The sequence below is a fragment of the Drosophila willistoni genome (assembly GCF_018902025.1).
Source record: "Drosophila willistoni isolate 14030-0811.24 chromosome XL unlocalized genomic scaffold, UCI_dwil_1.1 Seg142, whole genome shotgun sequence".
Taxonomy (NCBI): domain Eukaryota; kingdom Metazoa; phylum Arthropoda; class Insecta; order Diptera; family Drosophilidae; genus Drosophila; species Drosophila willistoni.
Window position 1 is genome coordinate 8,499,784 of NW_025814053.1, and position 18,622 is coordinate 8,518,405.

Genomic DNA, 18,622 nt, shown 5'->3' on the forward strand with positions numbered 1-18,622 from the left:
TATCTGGCCAATTCAGCAATGCAAATAAACAATGCAAAGTAGTAAAATTTAAATGAATGCTATGACTTGTGCAAAACAAAGTTCGAGTATTTTAATAATCAGGGGGCTTTAATTTGTGAACATTCAGTGACAAACGTCATTAATTAGATAAAAGTTACAGTTTTATTGGCCGAGTCCAGATTCTCTGATTAAATATAATTGACACCGTATAAGATTACAATATTGAGCATGTTAGAAAAAAGAAAAAAATGTATTAGTGGCATATAAAAGTTAAGAATACTGCATTCTTGCTTAATAACTGAAATCTTTTTTAATTGGAAGTTACTTCCAAAATATTAACGGAAATCTAAACTTTTTGAAAATCCCGTTTCACAGTCCGAAAAATTTGTTTCTTTCCTAACGTTCCTTTCATGCGAACGTCAGGCATTTTCCAATTGGAACAAATTTTAACTACTTAATTGTGTTGAAAATTGTGCAAACTCTTGAGGTTTCGAATGGATTTCATAAAGAGTATTTTATGACACAAATATTTCTTTAACCAAAAATTGCAAAGCTTTAAAACGGTTAGAGGGAATATTTTTGGCTTTTGTCCCAAATTAGTATATTTGCATTTGTTTTGTGCCAACGGTCACATTATTTATTGTTTATCGAAATCCAACTCTGTTCACACACTCGAATTGAATATTATGTCGTTGTATATGTACTTAATACAATTTTTTATTATAAATACAATTGCCGTGAAATTTTAGGTAGTTATACTCAACGACAAAAAACGAAAAACAAAAAGAAAACAACAACTAAAACCAAAAACGAGCTTTAACAACGGAAAAGGGTGAAAGCGAAATGTGTACAAATGGGTATATTAACAATAGAGAACAAATAACTTGTCTTGCTGATCCCAGTTCTATTTAATATTAAAATGTACATGTACATGTGCAAACATCTACATTCCGATGTATATACTTGTGGTGCATACATATTAACAGAGAATTAATGGTCGGTCGGTGGCCAAAAAGTCGACAAGAATAGAGAAATTAAAGAAGTGTAAACAAACGTGCTGTATTTGCAAGTGCGTATGTACAAACATACATACATCCAAACATCTACATCATCTACATACATGTCTATGTATTTGCCAAAATACAGCATTGTCCAAAAAAAGTTGAGCAGATGTACATACATACATATGTATGTACGCACATTTTACATGGTTAAAAACAAACGCATGTATGTATGTGCAAACTGTGCAAACGTATTTTAATATACATACATCTAATTACATTATTGTATTCATACATATGTACATGACATGATCAATGCATGTACATATTTATGTACATACATACGTACATATGTATCTGTATACACACACACACACACAACAATAGAGAGAGAGAGGCATGCATCAAGATCAACATAATCATTATAATGTACATATGTCTGTTATAGGCAAGTTTAGTCGAACATGACCATTTGAAGTATTTGTGTAATACATACTTACATCCATATATATTCGTATTCTATTTGAACGTACATACATATGTTTGTGTTTACCTTTTTATAAATTTTCAACAATACCCAATTATAAAATCAAAATTAATCATTTTATTACTAGCGTAATCTTTGTTGAAATACATGCATATGAACGTACATCTGTATATGTATGTATGTACACATGTATATCTATCTACCTATGTATGTATGTAGACATGTATGTAATATAATGTATGTATGTATGTATTTATCCACATGACTGTAAATCTCTGTGTACACACAAGAATAAAATTGAATTTTAATTAAAACTTCAAGGGGCCCATAGTCAGTTAGTCAGCAGACCTACCTTGGCTCTGGGTCTCTCGTGTTTTTTCTTTATACCCTTGCAAAGATTGTTTCTTTATGTTGTGTACATTTTTAGTCATTTCTATGACGTTTATAGGTACATACATACATGTGTGATCTTATTGGAGCAAAGTCAATAACACAAATCTGATTGAATAATCAAATTCCACTTGGAACATATCAAATAATTGTTTATTATAACCGCTCATCTTAAGTACATTTAGATAAAATACTTCCAAGTTCAAGAGCACTTGAACGATTCCCTGATATGGATTATATAGTTGTTCTAATCACATTGTATGGATTATATAAATACATTTCAATTTCATATCTACTTTGATTGATTGTTGTCGAGTTATCAATTGGGATCCCATTGGCGTAATTAGTGAACGAATCTATGCCTAATTTGACTTGGGTGAAGGCGACTTTCTAATACCCTAAACCATGAAACATATTGGCTTATAATAAGTTATTGCCCTTAAATGAGTTGCCTTTAATTTATATAAATTTTTTTACTATTTTCTGTCATAAAAATGTCTAAATGTCTTAAATGGCATAAGATAAATTAGTAAATTTCGACTTATTCCAAATAGTCGTCGGTTATTCCAATCTATCCAAATTTAACGTAAGCTAGCTATTAGGATAATGTTTCATGACAAACAAAAAAATTACGTATCAGACCTAAGAACTTTTAGCATGAGATCATTCAGAATTTATGTATAAATAGAATTTTTCAATGAGTCTCAACTTAGACTTTAACTTTTCCCAGCTATCAAAATAATTTTAGGTATTTGGTCATTAGTCATAGTTTTAAAATTGGGCGCATACATTTGTAATTTGACTATTTCAAAGTTAATGAAAATATTGTGACATTGTGACCAAAAATGTTAAATAAATAAATAAGATACGCTAAAATAAACTATTATTAAGATGCGTTCAATATTGATCTTTTATTTTTTATACATTTTTTTATGTTTTATTTTGTTTTTGTTTCGTTTTTTTCAACTTTTCGGTGGTTACAGATCAATGAAACGACATTAGAAACCAAGAAATCTGCAAATGTAAACACAAATACATATATACTCAAATATATAATACCAGAACATCAAGCCAAACTGGCCAAGCCAAGCTACTTGGGTTGAAGTAGTTTGTGTGTGTGTGATTTATTACCTCGTTTTGCGAACATTTCTAATAATAAAAGAAACAAAAATGCTGAAGACGATGTGGTACAATCCTTTCTTTATTTTATGCTGCGTGATGCAAACCGTTGTCCTTGCATTGGCCGATGACACGCCGCCGTCGCCGTCGCCCTCCCCATCGCTAATTGATGGTCCAATTCGATACAATACATATCAACAGGCTGGTGGTCAGCATAATACAAAGCCACATTCGATCGAGGAACCCAAAAATAATGCAGTTCATAAAACGCAGCAACAGCATCCGCCGCATGTCGGTAGTCTTGGACATGGCCAGGTGCCACATGATGCATCATCATCCGTGCCAAGCCACGGAGTGTCGGCATCTCAGGCCGTCTCTCCCCATACTGGAAGCGGTGGTCAATCGGCTCATCTTGAACAACATATACACAGAAGCTCGTTTAATCTATTAAGTGAGGCAATGTCCCAAGCGGTCAGCAATGAATTTAGTAAGTGATCTATGCCTATGTCTTTTTTTTTGTTTTAATTTTCTTTCTGTTCTGTTTTAAAATATCAAGCTTTAATATTAAATATGGGTTTATGGGCTGTTATGGAGAATGGTTACAAGAAAAAGCCACACAGAGCTCCAAAAATAACTTCTTCCCATTCAACATTTTATATAATTTCTAAACATATACGAATCTTTTTCTAATACTCTTTCTGAATATAATTGTTAAAAATGATCTTATTTTCTGACCATAAATGACTCCTTTGATACCCTAGTCACTACTCCTCTTGATGAGTTCAAGTTGAGCCCTTCTTTCAATCAGTTTTAATCAGAATAATAAATCAGATTTTGACCATATGAAAAAGACACTTTTCGTGTCATCTTTTAATCACATTTTAATCAACAAAAGGGCTTAAAGAAGACTTATAAAAGTAATTTCTCATAAAACAATCTTCCATATTGCTGGATGACCTCTAGTATAGATATCATTACAGCAGACAAATGAGTACAAAATCAGAGTCGAATCGACATTCATTTCATCAGATTTAACTTAAAAGTAAACTATTTTCAGCTATTTGAAAATCTCAACTTGGTCGCCGTGTGAATCAGGCATAAACAATAGGCCATAACGTGAGAAAAACCCAAAACAAATCACTTTGATCAGATTTATTTATTCAGAGGCTTAAAGTTAGTTAGTTTGTTGGTTTAACGTATATATGTATGTATATGTATATAGTAGCTATATATATTTTAAATATCATACAATTATTTAAATTACAAATAAACTTGTATTAGGGAAAGTAAGTACATTTAAATAAGGCTTAGATTAGCTTAGGAAATGATTTTCGTATATATATGTATGTGTGTGTAATACTAGCATATTCTTTTTCAATGCAGATTCTATGGGAAGTGGTTCAGCTTCAGCGGATGGCGCATGTAATGCTGACGATTTCGACTGCTTTAATGGGAATGTGCAAGATCGCTTCGGCATGGAAGCAATTGCCAGTTTACATCGTCAACTCGATGATGATGATAATGGCAACATTGACTTGAGCGAATCGGATGATGTATGTACAAAATAGTTTGATCAACCCCCTTAGGTTCACTTTATAATGACCATATTATTTCATATAGTTTCTGAGAGAAGAACTGAAGTACGATTCGGGATATGAGAAACGCCAGAAAGCTTTTCATTTTAATGATGATATGCATATTTCGGTGAAAGAGCTATGGGAAGCATGGCTAAGATCAGAGGTTCACAATTGGACTATTGAGCAGACCACGGATTGGTTAGCTCAGTCCGTCCAGCTTCCACAATATGTTGAATTATTTAAGGCACACAAAGTCACAGGTGCTGCTTTGCCAAGGTAAGCGTTATGGTTACCTACCCTCACACGGGGATTTGACTCTAAACTCTATTTCAGATTGGCTGTCAATAATCTCCATTATGTTAGTAATGTATTGGGCATTAAAGATCCCATACATAAGCAAAAAATTTCTCTGAAAGCTATGGATGTAGTGCTCTTTGGTCCGCCAAGAGGTGAGTAATGATTCGTTTCTTTCATTTCAACAGAAATAATTTGAAATGCCCTTTTCATATTTTTGAAAAAGAATCGGGAACCCGTTGGAAAGATTACATATTGGTCACTCTGCTATTGAGCGCAATTATTGGCTGTTGGTATGCATATCAGCAGAATAAAAACGCCAAGCGTCATTTAAGAAGAATGGCCCAGGATATGGAAGGACTGCAACGTGCGGAACAGAGTTTACAAGAGATGCAAAAAGTATGTTATTTGCAATTTACTCTAATCCTTCATCTAAAATGTTAATTAAAACGTTTCACAGGAATTAGAGCGAGCCCGTATGGAGCAGGAAAATGTGGCTACAGAAAAAATGGATTTGGAGCGACGCCTAAAAGAAGCTCCATCCTTGAGCTCATCAAGTTCAGACCTTGAAGTCCAACAGTTGAAGAAAGAAATCGAAATGCTGCGCAATGAACTCTCACGTGCCGAATTCGAGTTGGTTGACAACTGCTGGGCTCCTCCACCACAATTGCAATCCTGGTTGCAATACACCTATGAACTCGAAAGCAAGAATCATCAGAAGAAGAGAATTTCAGCTGAAAAGCAACTTCAGTCAGCGAGAGAGGCGTGCGAGAAATTGCGGAAAAAGCGTTCCAGCTTAGTTGGGGCCTTTGTGTCCACCCATGGCAAGAGCATCGACGATGTGGACCGCTCAATTGTCGAGGCGCGCAATGCTCTTGGTGAGGTAACCAATGAGTTGCAAGAACGATTACATCGATGGAAGCAAATTGAAACGTGCCTTGGCTTGAATATTGTTAATAACAATGGATTGTCGTATTTGGAAAGTGTACTATATGGACGGAATGGTGGAAGTGTGCAAAGTTCTAGTGGAACTGGATCTTCAAAAGGCTCTAGAGGTATATCATATGAAATTATATGTATGTCTCTTTTATATTTATATGCACACACTTTCTTTTCCTTTCGTTTTGGGCTAATAGCACGCATTACAAGCAGTACTGATGATCTGGATGACGAGTCTGTGCAAGGTAAGCTGAATTTTGAGAACTTTTCTCTGCTCGCCACGGAATAGGCCCCAGGCACGTTCCAATGTGTGTCGCAGGCAACACAGCACGGCCCCCCTCAATATCAGATCCATTTATTTGGTCAACTTACGGACATTAAGACACTTTAACCCAAAAAAGAAAACAAAAACAAAAACCTGACCTTCCGCAGTGAGTCTCATATGTTAACTTGCAGGAGGTGCAATCCTAGTGAAGGTCAGGGCCTACCTTGTATATATGTATGTAATTGTAATTTACATTTGTAATTGTATCGCCAATATTGTTAAACAAATAATTTGTATTCTCCAAACTTTTTTTTATAAACAATATAAACAAAACAATTTCATGCACTAAAATTCTAAAACAAACAAAAAAACAAACAAACAAGCGGCACACACAATGGTTCAAATGCCAAAAATCTATCTGGAAATATGTTCAGAATGAACTTAGAAATCGCCTGCTCCTTAAAGTGAGGTAAATGAGGATCCTATTAACGCCTCTTAGACTAGTTCACTTGCACACAAAACGAAAAGAAATGAAATCCACAAGTATATCACAAGAAGAGTGTTTGCAAGAGGTTGCTGTGTATTCAATTTGAAATTTTCTAACAATTTAACAAAAAATGAAAGTTATGCACTGCACTTTTCATTCAAATATGATAACTGATCATAGTGGAACAATAATTGGTACTAAAATTACCAAGAAAGTATACAAAATTAGGTATTTACCAAGTAAAGAAGGCAGAGAAAATTTAGTATAATTCATTACATTTATTCTGCATGCTAAGTCCCTGACAAACACAATATAAATTACTATTCACTTATCGATTGAATAGGTTTAAGGATTGAAAAAGATTTATAGGATATATATTTTTAAAATATTTGCTTAAAATTGCAATTTTTAATGACTTAACTACAAAGTTCAATTAAAAATGAAAAGAAAGTTAGCATCAAATTTAAGCTAAGGCATTAGAAAACAGGAAGGAAGAAAGTTAGAATAGTTTTAACTCCAGTTTAGATGATTCATTATACATTTTCCCCCATCATTGTCCTCGTTGTTGTGGTTGTTCTGGTTGTTATTGTTGTTGTTAATCTTCACCTCGAAAGAGGTTCAACCGTGTTTATTTGCCAAAGTGTAGAGGGTAAGTATTTGGATACATACTCTTGGAAAGTTTTCAAATACTTAAAGGAATGTTTTCCTGCTAGTCATAGCTATTCAGAAGATTTCCCTAAGAATTCCTCTGATAGTTCAAATTCACTTTAAATATAATAGAGATAGGACTAGAGAAATTTGTTGCTTTAAACTATAAAATATTCAAGTGCAAGTTCTAAGGTTGGTTCAGGTTTTACAGGTAATGGTAATGACATTATTTGGGTTGGAACAGATGTACACTCTGTTTTGTTTTGTTTTTCCTATATTTGGTATGCCAGTCAAGGGGTTATATGTATATATAATATGGATCCATCCAATTCCTCTTCAGGTATGTTTGAAAGCTACAGCCGAAGTTCGGCTAACGCAAGCGGCCATTTAAGTAGCAATACCAGTGCCATACGCGATGATAGTTCATGCAGTGAAGATGGCACGGACACCCAGTCGGTTCAGTTCTATTTGGGAAGCAGCATTGCACCACCGGATCGTACGCGAAACTTTAATCAGCCGGCATCATTGGACATAATTAATATCGGAAATCACAATGGCCAGGTGGCGGCAGGTACAGGAACTTCGTCGACTCCATTGATATCGGCAGATGAGGGAATCGTCAGAACATTGGGACACAATAACAATGCATCGGCAGCAGCCCTACTAACTGAGAGGTAATTATGTCCCTCCCCCACTCACCCACCTACCCCCTATCCCCACAAATAATTGTATTACAGTAAGGAATTTGCCTTCTTCTATAGCGTTTCATTTAATTATAAATTTTGTTTAATTTTTGCTTCATCTCTCTCTCTTTCTCTCTCTCTTATTTATCTTTCTCTACGTCTCGTTGGATAATTAGCAATATACTTGGCGTTGATATAGGCGGATGTGATAGCACTTGTAATGCATCGTTCTTAGAACACTCGGTGGTTACTGTGCCGCCACGTACCAAGAAACAGGGTTTATCTGTAACGCCTCCGTGCACAACAACAACACAGCAACTTCCATCTTCACCATCGGCATCGTCCAATGCGTGTCTGATTGGGCGTACTCCTCTACCCCCACCTCGTAAAGCTCTTCAGAGGTGTGTGTTTAAAGTATAACTAAATATAGTTTCCTAGGCATTTCTATATTCATGCGACTCCATTATAAATCAGGATCACTGCACAACGTGAATTACATACAATTCCCAATTCCCTTTGAAATATTTGTCGGGGGTTTACTATCTTTGACAATTTAACTTTGTGACTTTGAGTCGATCATGAGCGGGCCGCATGACAGAGTCATCTGATAATCTGATCCCAACACGAAACTAACATATACAAATTTATGATGGGAAAGTTATATATATGAGAAAATCTCTTCTCACGCTTCTCTCTTTCAATATAATTATATTTTATAATGCAGGCTTAGTTTTTGTATAGACAGATTCCAGCTATCTGAATTGGATTATTTTGTTTGTTATTGTTAGATGTGTGGCCCAGCAGTCCCCACATAGTCCCCTCTTTGAACAAATATCCTAGATTGTGGATATTTCACAAGTCTGTGTGGTAGCCCCTATCAATTTCCGGGACAAATTAGTGGTCTGAAATTTTGTGGTTATAGCAAATTTCAATTCAATTGGACGATTAGATCTTGAGATTTTATGGCTATTGCGACAAGGTTTTTCAAGGTTTTCTGTTCCTCAAACCTTGAGTTAAAGCCAGCTTTATGTCAATCTGAGAAAGAAAACGCAGCATAAAAAGGAGAGCCGGAACTATCAACTTCTATTATTAGCAGACTTTGCTAAAGAACTTCAAAAGTGATATCATATCCTCATCGCTTAAACTATTTGAGAACTACAACTTAGTGATGAGAGAATGGAAAACAAGGGGAAAAGAAGAATATTGAAATATATTGAGAAGCAAAAAAGAATTAAGAAACGTTTATTGACGTCAAAAGCTTTGAATTAATATCTTAGACTAGAATACTTTATTGGCATTTTTCAACTTTTCACTTAATTTCCTAACCTTTTTACTTGGATTGAAAATCGTTCAGTAGACTTGGAGCAAAAAAATTCTCTAATTGAATGGAAAGTTTCTTCAATGTCCTTAGGTATTTAGTTGTGTTATGTTCAACTCAATCTCTGATCTCATTTCACATAATTACATACGCACTAATGTTAGTACCTGCCGATCAGAAAACATTATTTGTATAACAGCACCGATTTACCTAAGTAGGTAAATACTCGACTTATTCTATTTTGTTTTTAATTTACTCTCTGATTTATTTCAGAAAACAAAAGCAGAAACCCACATGAACTGTTCGTGTACATCTACTGATTATTTTTTTTTTGTTTTTTTTTTTTTTACCATATGAGTAGTGGATACCGAGACCATTAAACTATTTATATTTACAATGGATCTTTTTCGATATTGGTTTTATGATTTCACATTTGTTTTATTTTCTATTCATTATCCATTATCCAGGATTGAAAGCTTTTTTTTTTCTTCGGTATGCCGATGATTCAGGAATCCAATTGTCTGTAATTGGACCTAAAGATAATGCTTCAAATTTTGTTATACATCTATTTTTTGTCTGTTATAAATTAAGAAGAATTGAATACAATTTAGATAATCGTATTACTCAAAACTTAAGTCCGAGTTGAAGTCCAAACCTATGACCTATAATCTAGGCAATTCAATATATTTAGAGAGGCTTTTTGAAATCATATTTTATTGGCTGTTTTCATGAATCGAGAATAATAGCTTACATTTGTCCATCTGCTGATCCATTTGTAAATAGTCTTACCCCTTTGCATAAACACTCATTCACCCGTCTAAGCTTAGTCTTCTTTAAAAAATTGTCTACCCAAGTCGAGACATTTCGAATCTTCTGAGATGATTTGAGTTTGATAAGAGGTATCCTCGCATGCCGCGAAAATGCATCTGCTGATATCCTTTTAGCTGAATGCCTAATGCCTTAATATTTTTGAAAGAACCCAATTTGCTGCTGTCCCTGGCTCCACTTTTGGCTTAATTGTGTTTTGGAATCCTTTCACACTGCCTCGACCCAGTCGCATAAAAATTGATAGATTCTTCTTGTATATGGTTCCCCCATAGCTCTAAAAATTTCCTAACAATAGATCGGATTTTATATTTGGGGCATCTGAAGAATACTAATAATCACTTTTGCTCTGCATGTACCGATTCTTGCGTATGTTTTTCTTGATTTTGTGGATCATATTATGAGATGAACAATTCCTTTTGGTTCTGTCATTATCACTTCTTTTTTTTTGCTGAACTGAAAGCATTTTCCCTCCCAAGGTTTTCAAATTTAGACATATATAGATTAAGTACAACACCAATAGAGATGGAGTTCGATGTCGTCATACGGATCAGAGTGGCTTTTCTTGGTTCATGTGTTTTATTTTTCTTATACTAGAGAGTTGACTTAGTTGTAATGGTAATTGTCGATGATAATGATGTTTAATTAATGTGTGCTTATGTCATTCTGTTTTATTTAAACACTCTTCACACGGATAGTCAAATGGTGAGATCCCAAAGTACGGATATGGTGCCAATGGAAGTTTACACATACCTTTCAATGCCACACTTAACGGCAGGAAATGTCACCAACTCCACCACCGCAGTCGCAGCAGCAGCCGCATCTCGATCTGCTGACCCAGAGAATGTTACATCCTCTCCAGAATTCATCATTGGTGGTCGGAAAATGAATGCTGCTCCAAGCACAAACGAAAAGACGCCGGAGAAGACACTTGCCGTTAAGGAGCTTTCATTGGACAGTGGTACACGGCGAAAGATGGTCATGCAACTAAGCAATGCCAGCCAACAGTCAACATCATCCACATCTTCGTCGGTGCAATCGGCGCCATCGAATGCCGATTTCTATCGCCTGCCAAGGCACAGTGCTGGAAGTCAGCAACATTCGCCGGCTCGTTGGTCATCGCATGAACGATTACCGGGCATGCAGTCTGTTGGTGGATTTGAAACTATCTATTCAAGCATTGGTAATATACATCAAGGCCTGGAGGGCCCAACCGGACCCATTCCCTATGCAACAATCTCACTGAAACCACAAGCCAATTTGCCATCAGAGGCTACCAATCATCCCCTCATCCCTGGCATCAATGTGGCCATAAAGAGCAATAGTAGTGAACCCACTGATCTCACATCCGGCAGTGCGCAGTCGCAGGTGGTTAAGAAGCATCACAAGCGAAGAATCCGTTTTCCTTTCACCAGCAGCAAGAGCACGGCGGACGATGAGAGCCTCCTTAAAGAGAGTGTTAAAAAAAAGTAACTTCCAAAAACAAATACAAATCCTACATTAACAACAATTCAAATCCTAAATACTTTTGAATGTGTTTATTTTAATTTTTGATAGTTTTGTCAGGGTGTTTTTTTAATTTTGTTTTTTTTTTCTCTTTGCGGTATCCATGACCATACACACTCAATTATACAGTATAGAAACAGCCGATTGTGATTTGCACAGAATTTTTACTTATTTATCCTCCGTTTTTTTGTGTTTTTTGTAGTGTATTTACTTATTTTCTCATTAGTATCCTATACGAAATAATGTGTTACTTATCTTAATACCATCCACCACTCTAATTCATCATCGTACAGAGCATATAGTACATAGATATACCTATATATGCAAGTGCAATCCTAATTGGTGCTATGCTGTCGAGATGTGCTGTGAATTAATAATGTCATCGAATTACGGAATTTATAATTTATTGATAAAGCAGGGCAAACAATTGTATTGAACTTTAGCTCCAAGACAAAGACAATATGTAATCAAAATAAATATATTTATATAAGGCCAAATGTGTTAAATATAAAGCAAATTAGAAAATATATATACCTAAGTGTGTGTGTTTTTCTTTGTTCGTTGTAAATCGGATTTAGCAATCAATAATCATCTAATCATCGATAGACAACTTAGTTTCAGTTTTCTACTTACGAGATTCATATAAAAAAAATAAATATATATATAATGCTAAATATTTATAGGATATATGGAATTTTATTGAATGGCAATATACATATATTTGTTTTTTGTTTTTTTAAGCTTAGTTTTCCTGGGAAGGGGGAGAATTTGTTCGGCTTTGTATTACATTTTATTTGCAAGTAGTAGTACTTAACCTAATTACTAAAATATAGTTAAATATACTAGTAATTATATCAACTACATTCGATTACTTGACTTTTGTTGCTTTTGTGTTATTGGAACATTGAAAAAATATGGTAAAAATAATTAAGGAATTGCAATTTTTTTCAGAAAAAGATTTCAAAAAATTTGACCGGAAATGACGTAAAACTTATCGAAAAATAAAATTTATTCAAACAATTCACAATAATATTAATAAAATTGATCAAGAAAACTATGTTTTGCTTCTATATATGTATAATAGAATTGATTAAAAAAAAAAAATTCAACACAAAAAATTTGAACTCAAACATTTTTGTAAATTTGGTTAGTTTTAAAAAGTTCTTTTGAGCTTATTTCTAAAATTCATCGAAAAAATACTATTTATTACAACTAATAACACAAGTTTGTTGTTTTTGCTGCGGATATATTTGAATCTAAAGATCTGAATTCCAAGATATTCGAACACACAGAGTGTGAATTCGCTTGTTCTTGCAATTGTGGTTTTTAGTTATAACTTGATTTCGATTTGGTATCGATTTTGAGTTTGGTTCTCTTATAGACTTCTTAAAGATTACAATTCGAGCAAATTTTTTGGATTAATTATTTTAATATTTTTAATAGATTTTTTTCTTCTCGTGGTCAGGTTGTAACATTTAATTTTATGAAAATAATTTGATCATTTCGACAATTAAGTAAAATTTGTTTGAAAAACCCAAAAAAAAAAGAAAGGGAAAAATACGCAAAATATAATTTTGTTTGATCGTGTAATGTACAATTATATTAGTATGCGAATAGCAATTGGGTGGGGTGGGCGGTAGACGGTAGGGAGGGGGGAGTAGGATGTTGGGAGCTTATTACATTAATGTACATATTAAAAGATACTCTGACTCTGATCCTGATCCAATAACAATCTATAATATGTAGACGACACGGTACTTTATACCCAAGAAAGGAACACTTAAGCAAATGGGGCCTTAAGTTATTGACTTGCCTGTTATCACAGCTTTGTTTAATATGGCATGGCTAACGCCAAGGAAATTGTCTTTTTATCTATGACTGTGGCAACGAACATTTCCGTCTACACTATTACTAGATTGTCATTAGTTCACACACTGACATACACACACGCACGCACACACACACACACACCCACTCACACACAGCAGACACACTATTTAAGTAACTCTTTCACAAAAAATTTTAAAAAAAATATCCGAATTCAAAACTGATAAAACTGAAAAACTCGCATACAAACACAAATTAGTTCGTTTTTTTATGTATAAATGTTTTCGTAAATTAAATTTCCAAACTAGAACAAATAGACTAGAGGTTCTTTGACGCTTTTTGTCCCCCAAACAAATTTCTACAATTTTTGGGGCACGGACTTAATGACAGGACATTTTTGTTCGAAATTTATCTTTGACGACCTACGATATTAATGATTATTATTAACTGCACATGAGAAAACACATACATATACACATATTCAACACAGGAACACCATACATATATGTGTTTATATATATATACATATATATATATATATGGTTATATGTATATATATATATAGGTATTTCTAAGTCTATGTCTATTGAGTCAATTGGGGTTTTTTTGGAGTAGATTCATTACTGCCGACGATGATTACTATTGATATTGTTGCCATTGCGACGATTTTGCAATCGCTGAGCTCGCAGTGCGGAATGTGGATGCTCGGCGCATCCTTCGGCACGGCGTAGAACCTCGGCATACGACAGATCAAGCTTCTTGAGCTTATATAACTCTTGCGATACGGTATTGGGATGGAATTCAACGCCATTTACATCTATGACACGTCCACGAATTGATCGAGAGTTGTTTAGATTTCGATTATATATTACCATTGGAGAACCATTCCAATTGTCACCAGAGGCTGGAGCATATTTACGTCCACCCCGTCCACCTGGTCGACCATTATCCATTGTAAATATATCTGATGATATCGGCGTAAATTCTCTGCCTCCTGATCGCCGGCCACTGCCTCCAGAATTGCCATTGCCATTGCCTTGACAGCGTGGTGTAGCGGCTAATGGTGATTCGACGCGTTCTCCAGAATTCTGCAGACCTCTGTGTTTTCGGCGATTTTTTTTTTTTACTCCCACACCAATGCTAAGATACTCAAGTGGTTCGCGTTTGAATGGCGTTAGAATTCGTCCGTTTTCCTCAATTTGTATTAGATTCTTGCCCGCGACAGATGACTTTTTGTTATACGAACTTAATTGTGCTGTGGATGCTGAATTCGTCATGATGGGTGGGCAATTTGCCGCCTGTGCTCTGGTTTCGTTTATATGTTTTTTGGCCGTTTTGCGTTCCAGTTTGGTAACGCACTCAGATATGGCAAACGAATGATCCGACACAGCTGAGGATATAATACTTTGGGTGTCATCGGCAAAATCCACCGACTGATCCTCATTGGTGGGCGTGACTGGTGGCACTTTGGCATCATTTCCTGTCGTTTGTTCCTTGGTTTGGTGTTCATCATCCAATAGTGGTAATTTCTCACCTTCCTCTTTGTTTTCAGCGGCCTTCTTAAGCACTCCAAAGATTTCTTTGAAGAGCTCCTTGTACTCGGGACGGTTGCGGAAATGCGAATCAATTGGACTAACATCATCGTAAATGCTAAATTTACAATCTTCTCCATCACTAATTGAACAGAGGAAAAATCCTGGACGCTCATCTGTTTGTGTATACTTGTTGCTCGTTTCATCCGAATATCCTGATGACGATGTCTCTGCCTCAGAATATTCGGTTGGTGTGCGTCCGGCACCAGCTCCTCCTACTCCACCTCCTCCTACACCGTTCATTAATAATCCCACGTCTTTCGAGTCATTACTTATCGAAGTTACAGTTTCCTGGGTAGCATCCAAAGCTGTTTGCATCATAAAATTATGTTTCAATTTATTGCCACCTATATTCAGCTCCTTTGCCAGAGATGAACCACCAACATTTCCAATATTTTGAGCGTTATTAGCAGTTGAATTCATTGTTTTGATGGCTATAGAAGAACGCTGCACTTCCAGCAATGCTTCATATTTTTCAACCAAATCACGATACGGATTAGGACTGTCAGGCAATCCAGATGCACGGAAGTTCTCCTAAAGAAAATGACAATTGTAAATTCGATTAACTCAAAAAGAGATAGGGGATAAATATTCTGTTACCTTATTGGAAATGCCATAGTTATAGCTATCTAAATGTAAATCACTTCCGATATCTCGATCCCGCTGGCTTTCCAAATCAATCAAACTTCTTTCGTCCTCCTCATCCATTTCCTCGGTCTGGGCTATTGATGATTGCTCATCGTTGTTTGTATTCTGTTCATCTATGACACGCAAGCAACGGATGCACATTTGGCCCTGTCTGGAAGTTCAAAATTTCATTGAAATTATCGGCTAACTTTTTTATTTGGGAAGATTTCTGTATACCTCACGTCTTCGAGGAGCGAGAACTCATCATGCATGGACATCATTTCTTCATTTGCACTAGTTTGGACAAGACGGCTCTGTAAACTTTGATTCTCTTGTACTGGAAGTGAAGAATAGATTTAGATATATCAATTATTTGAAAACAATTGGCTTGGACTCACTAATGGCGATAAGTTGCTCTTCCAATTCGCCGCAACGTTGCTGTTCCGACAAAAAGTCACGTTTCATGGATTCCAAATCACTGACTAATTTAACAAGAACTTCGTTGTCTTCATTCTTGATAGAGACGCTATCATTTAGATTACTCATACTGTCGCCCAACAATTGTTTATTTGGCACAGAAATATCATCAAGCTGGGAAACTCCTGTCGAATTGGCCACATTTCTTTGTCCATAAGAAAATTGATCCATGGTACTTAATTCGGTAAACTATTCAGAAAAATACAGATATTAATATAAAATTTACAATCAAAAGAACAAATGAAATCGCATGCCAATTTTCAATTGGTAAGCTAGTGCAGTTTGGATCAAAGTATTAATTGTTTTACGTACTCCTAGATTGCGGACATTCAATTCTGTTTCCTCATTGTTGCGAAGCAATTTACAGCGTTCTTGTTGCAATTGATCATTCTTACGTCGTTCCGCATTGAGAGATTGTCTGCACTCATTCAAAAGCTGAGTAAGTTCATCACAACGTGCCTCCAGTGTTTCAATGCTACACGTTAATCTAAGAAAAGAAATTGTCTAAATTTCATTGGCCTTTTTTTTTAGTGATGAGTTTGTCTTACGATTTGATTTGCTTCTTATCGCGACATTTCTCCAAGTTTAGACTTTTGTTTGTGAGTTCCAAATCTTGTATACCGGCTTCCAATTGCTCGTAAACTTTTAGCCTAGAATCATTTACCTCAGTCATGGCATTTATATGTTTGTTTAGATGCTAATGTGAAAGAAGTAAAGATAAATGGATTTGTATTGACTTTGTTTACATTCAACTTACCAAAATTTCGCGCTCTTGTTCCTCACTCTTGTTTTTGTATTCCTTTAGAATGATTTCCAATTCTTTATTGCGCTCAAGCAGCGTCTTTCCAAGCTCGGCAGCCAATTGTAGATCTACAAAAGTAGAGTTATTGAATGGAAGTTTCATAGCATCTTTTAGCATTCTCTTTCTCAAAACGTATTGGTTTAAAAGATTTCAAAAGACACTATTTCCATAATGTTTTCGTTTGGAATTGTTTAAAACCTGTTAAAGTGTTAAGCAAAGAGCGAATTGTGCAAATCGTCTGATGACTTCATTGACACATGACAAAGGTCATAACTCTTGGGCCAACGAAAAATGCTGATATAGATTTTAGAGCATTCATACATTTGTATGCATTTATGTTTGTTTGTTTGCACATCTTGCTTTAGTTTGTATACGTTTTGAATATTGCAAAATTATAACATTTACTTACCATCAAGCATAAACTGCGATATATCCGGCTGCCTTGTAGCCACATCCCGCGCTGACGCTTCCATTTTGAATTCAAAACGCTTCTATATTGACCGAAAATGAAGCATTTATTAAATTACAGGATGGGGCAAAATAAATAAACAATCAAAAACAATTATGATGTCGAATGATGTTTTCATTGCTGAATTAGAGTGGCATAAATTGCAAATGAATTGTGTTAACTCATTCTTAAGGTTTTAAACTGTTTCGTATGTCCATTTGGATTTCATCTACTAATTGCGCGCGACAAACCAAAATAAACAGCTGTTAGAGAGAAAACTAATTGTAATTCCAATCAGACAAGATTCATATTGGAAGTTTCACATATTGACATTGTGTATTTACAACGGTATTCTAATTTAACATGGCTGTCTTTGGTTTTTGGTCATGTGCCCTTTTTACTTGATTTACTGTAAATTAAACACATATGTATGCTTGTATGTGCATACATAAAAAAAATACAAAAAGCGACTACTGGTAATTCCAATTTTTAATATGGCTGCACCTTAATCAAGCTGATTAATTCCACCAAGAAGTGTATTTGCAAAGATTCCACTCGGAAAGCCTAGCTTGTCGTATGAATAACATGGAGGTCATGGTTAGATCGAACCGAACTTTTGATAGTGTGTGTATATACATACGAATGTATTAATGCGTATGCATGTGCATCCAGCAATATATAAGTGTACATATATATACATATATGTATATGCAAAACTGTTTCAAGAGAGCACCCGTCACTCGCAAGTCACATTATTGATTTTTGCATCCCCTTTCAAATGAAGTTGAAAGCTGATCGACGATTTACATGTTTATTTACCAACAAATGTACATGTATGGATGTCTATACTTACAGCAAATGGCCCTTATTTACAGACGTATGAGATTCTTTAATTGAAGTGCCCACAATGGGTTTGCTATTTGGCAGGTTGGCTTTTTGTTTTTATGTATGTACGGATTTTTAACATGCATCCATATAACCGAACTATTCACAGTTTGCAACGACGACTTAGCCATTCACAAAAAGTAGACTTGACAAAAATACCAAAAGTAGAAAAAAATACCAAAAATACACAAATTTCCCTAAACAACCCTAAAAAGTGACAAACTCAAAAGAAATCATTGGAAATGATCAATTTCCTTTTTGAACAATTGTTTTTGGAAAGCCCTTTATTGCATACAACTATTGACATACGGGAAAATGTAAATTGAAAAATACACTAAAACAGTTATTTTGGCGGTCGTGTAAACATTGATATGAAACCCGTATTTTTGCGGAAATCATGTCTGGGGTTTGCCGCTTATGAAACT

At 35.1% G+C, this 18,622-nt stretch overlaps 2 protein-coding genes across 4 annotated transcripts; one reads left to right on the forward strand and one right to left on the reverse strand.

Annotated features, from left to right (window-relative positions):
• The first annotated feature begins 665 nt into the window (after positions 1–665).
• On the forward strand, positions 666–12,068 carry LOC6644477 (stromal interaction molecule homolog). 3 transcript variants are annotated; one of them, XM_023176886.2, is made up of 11 exons: positions 666–857; positions 2,862–3,484; positions 4,381–4,550; positions 4,618–4,850; positions 4,908–5,023; positions 5,095–5,267; positions 5,329–5,923; positions 6,005–6,052; positions 7,548–7,881; positions 8,067–8,291; positions 10,732–12,068. In XM_023176886.2, the coding sequence occupies exons 2-11, from the start codon at positions 3,049–3,051 to the stop codon at positions 11,504–11,506; spliced, it is 3,105 nt and encodes a 1,034-aa protein (XP_023032654.1). In that variant the 5' UTR covers positions 666–857; positions 2,862–3,048; the 3' UTR covers positions 11,507–12,068. The 3 variants fall into 3 exon arrangements, with proteins under 3 accessions (XP_023032654.1, XP_046867537.1, XP_046867538.1); XM_047011581.1 differs by having other exon boundaries at positions 666–749; XM_047011582.1 differs by lacking the exon at positions 8,067–8,291 and having other exon boundaries at positions 666–749.
• A 1,825-nt stretch (positions 12,069–13,893) lies between these two features.
• Positions 13,894–18,320, reverse strand: LOC6644476. The gene is made up of 9 exons (XM_002067265.4): positions 18,166–18,320; positions 17,274–17,355; positions 16,820–16,932; positions 16,611–16,759; positions 16,375–16,549; positions 15,984–16,251; positions 15,823–15,922; positions 15,559–15,757; positions 13,894–15,492 (listed from the first exon to the last, which is right to left on the reverse strand). The coding sequence occupies exons 2-9, from the start codon at positions 17,335–17,337 to the stop codon at positions 13,987–13,989; spliced, it is 2,574 nt and encodes an 857-aa protein (XP_002067301.1). The 5' UTR covers positions 17,338–17,355; positions 18,166–18,320; the 3' UTR covers positions 13,894–13,986.
• Between the last annotated feature and the right edge of the window lie 302 nt (positions 18,321–18,622).

Bases quoted from the DNA above. Each gene is read 5' to 3' on its own strand.
- LOC6644477 (XM_023176886.2), top strand. From the start codon at position 3,049: ATGCTGAAGACGATGTGGTACAATCCTTTCTTTATTTTATGCTGCGTG. The intron at 5,024-5,094 runs GTGAGTAATGAT...TTTTTGAAAAAG, and splicing joins GCTCTTTGGTCCGCCAAGAG to AATCGGGAACCCGTTGGAAA. The intron at 6,053-7,547 runs GTAAGCTGAATT...ATTCCTCTTCAG, and splicing joins GGATGACGAGTCTGTGCAAG to GTATGTTTGAAAGCTACAGC.
- LOC6644476 (XM_002067265.4), bottom strand. From the start codon at position 17,337: ATGGAAGCGTCAGCGCGGGATGTGGCTACAAGGCAGCCGGATATATCG. The intron at 16,760-16,819 runs GTAAGTTGAATG...CTTTCACATTAG, and splicing joins AACAAGAGCGCGAAATTTTG to CATCTAAACAAACATATAAA. The intron at 15,758-15,822 runs GTATACAGAAAT...TTGAACTTCCAG, and splicing joins TCGCTCCTCGAAGACGTGAG to ACAGGGCCAAATGTGCATCC.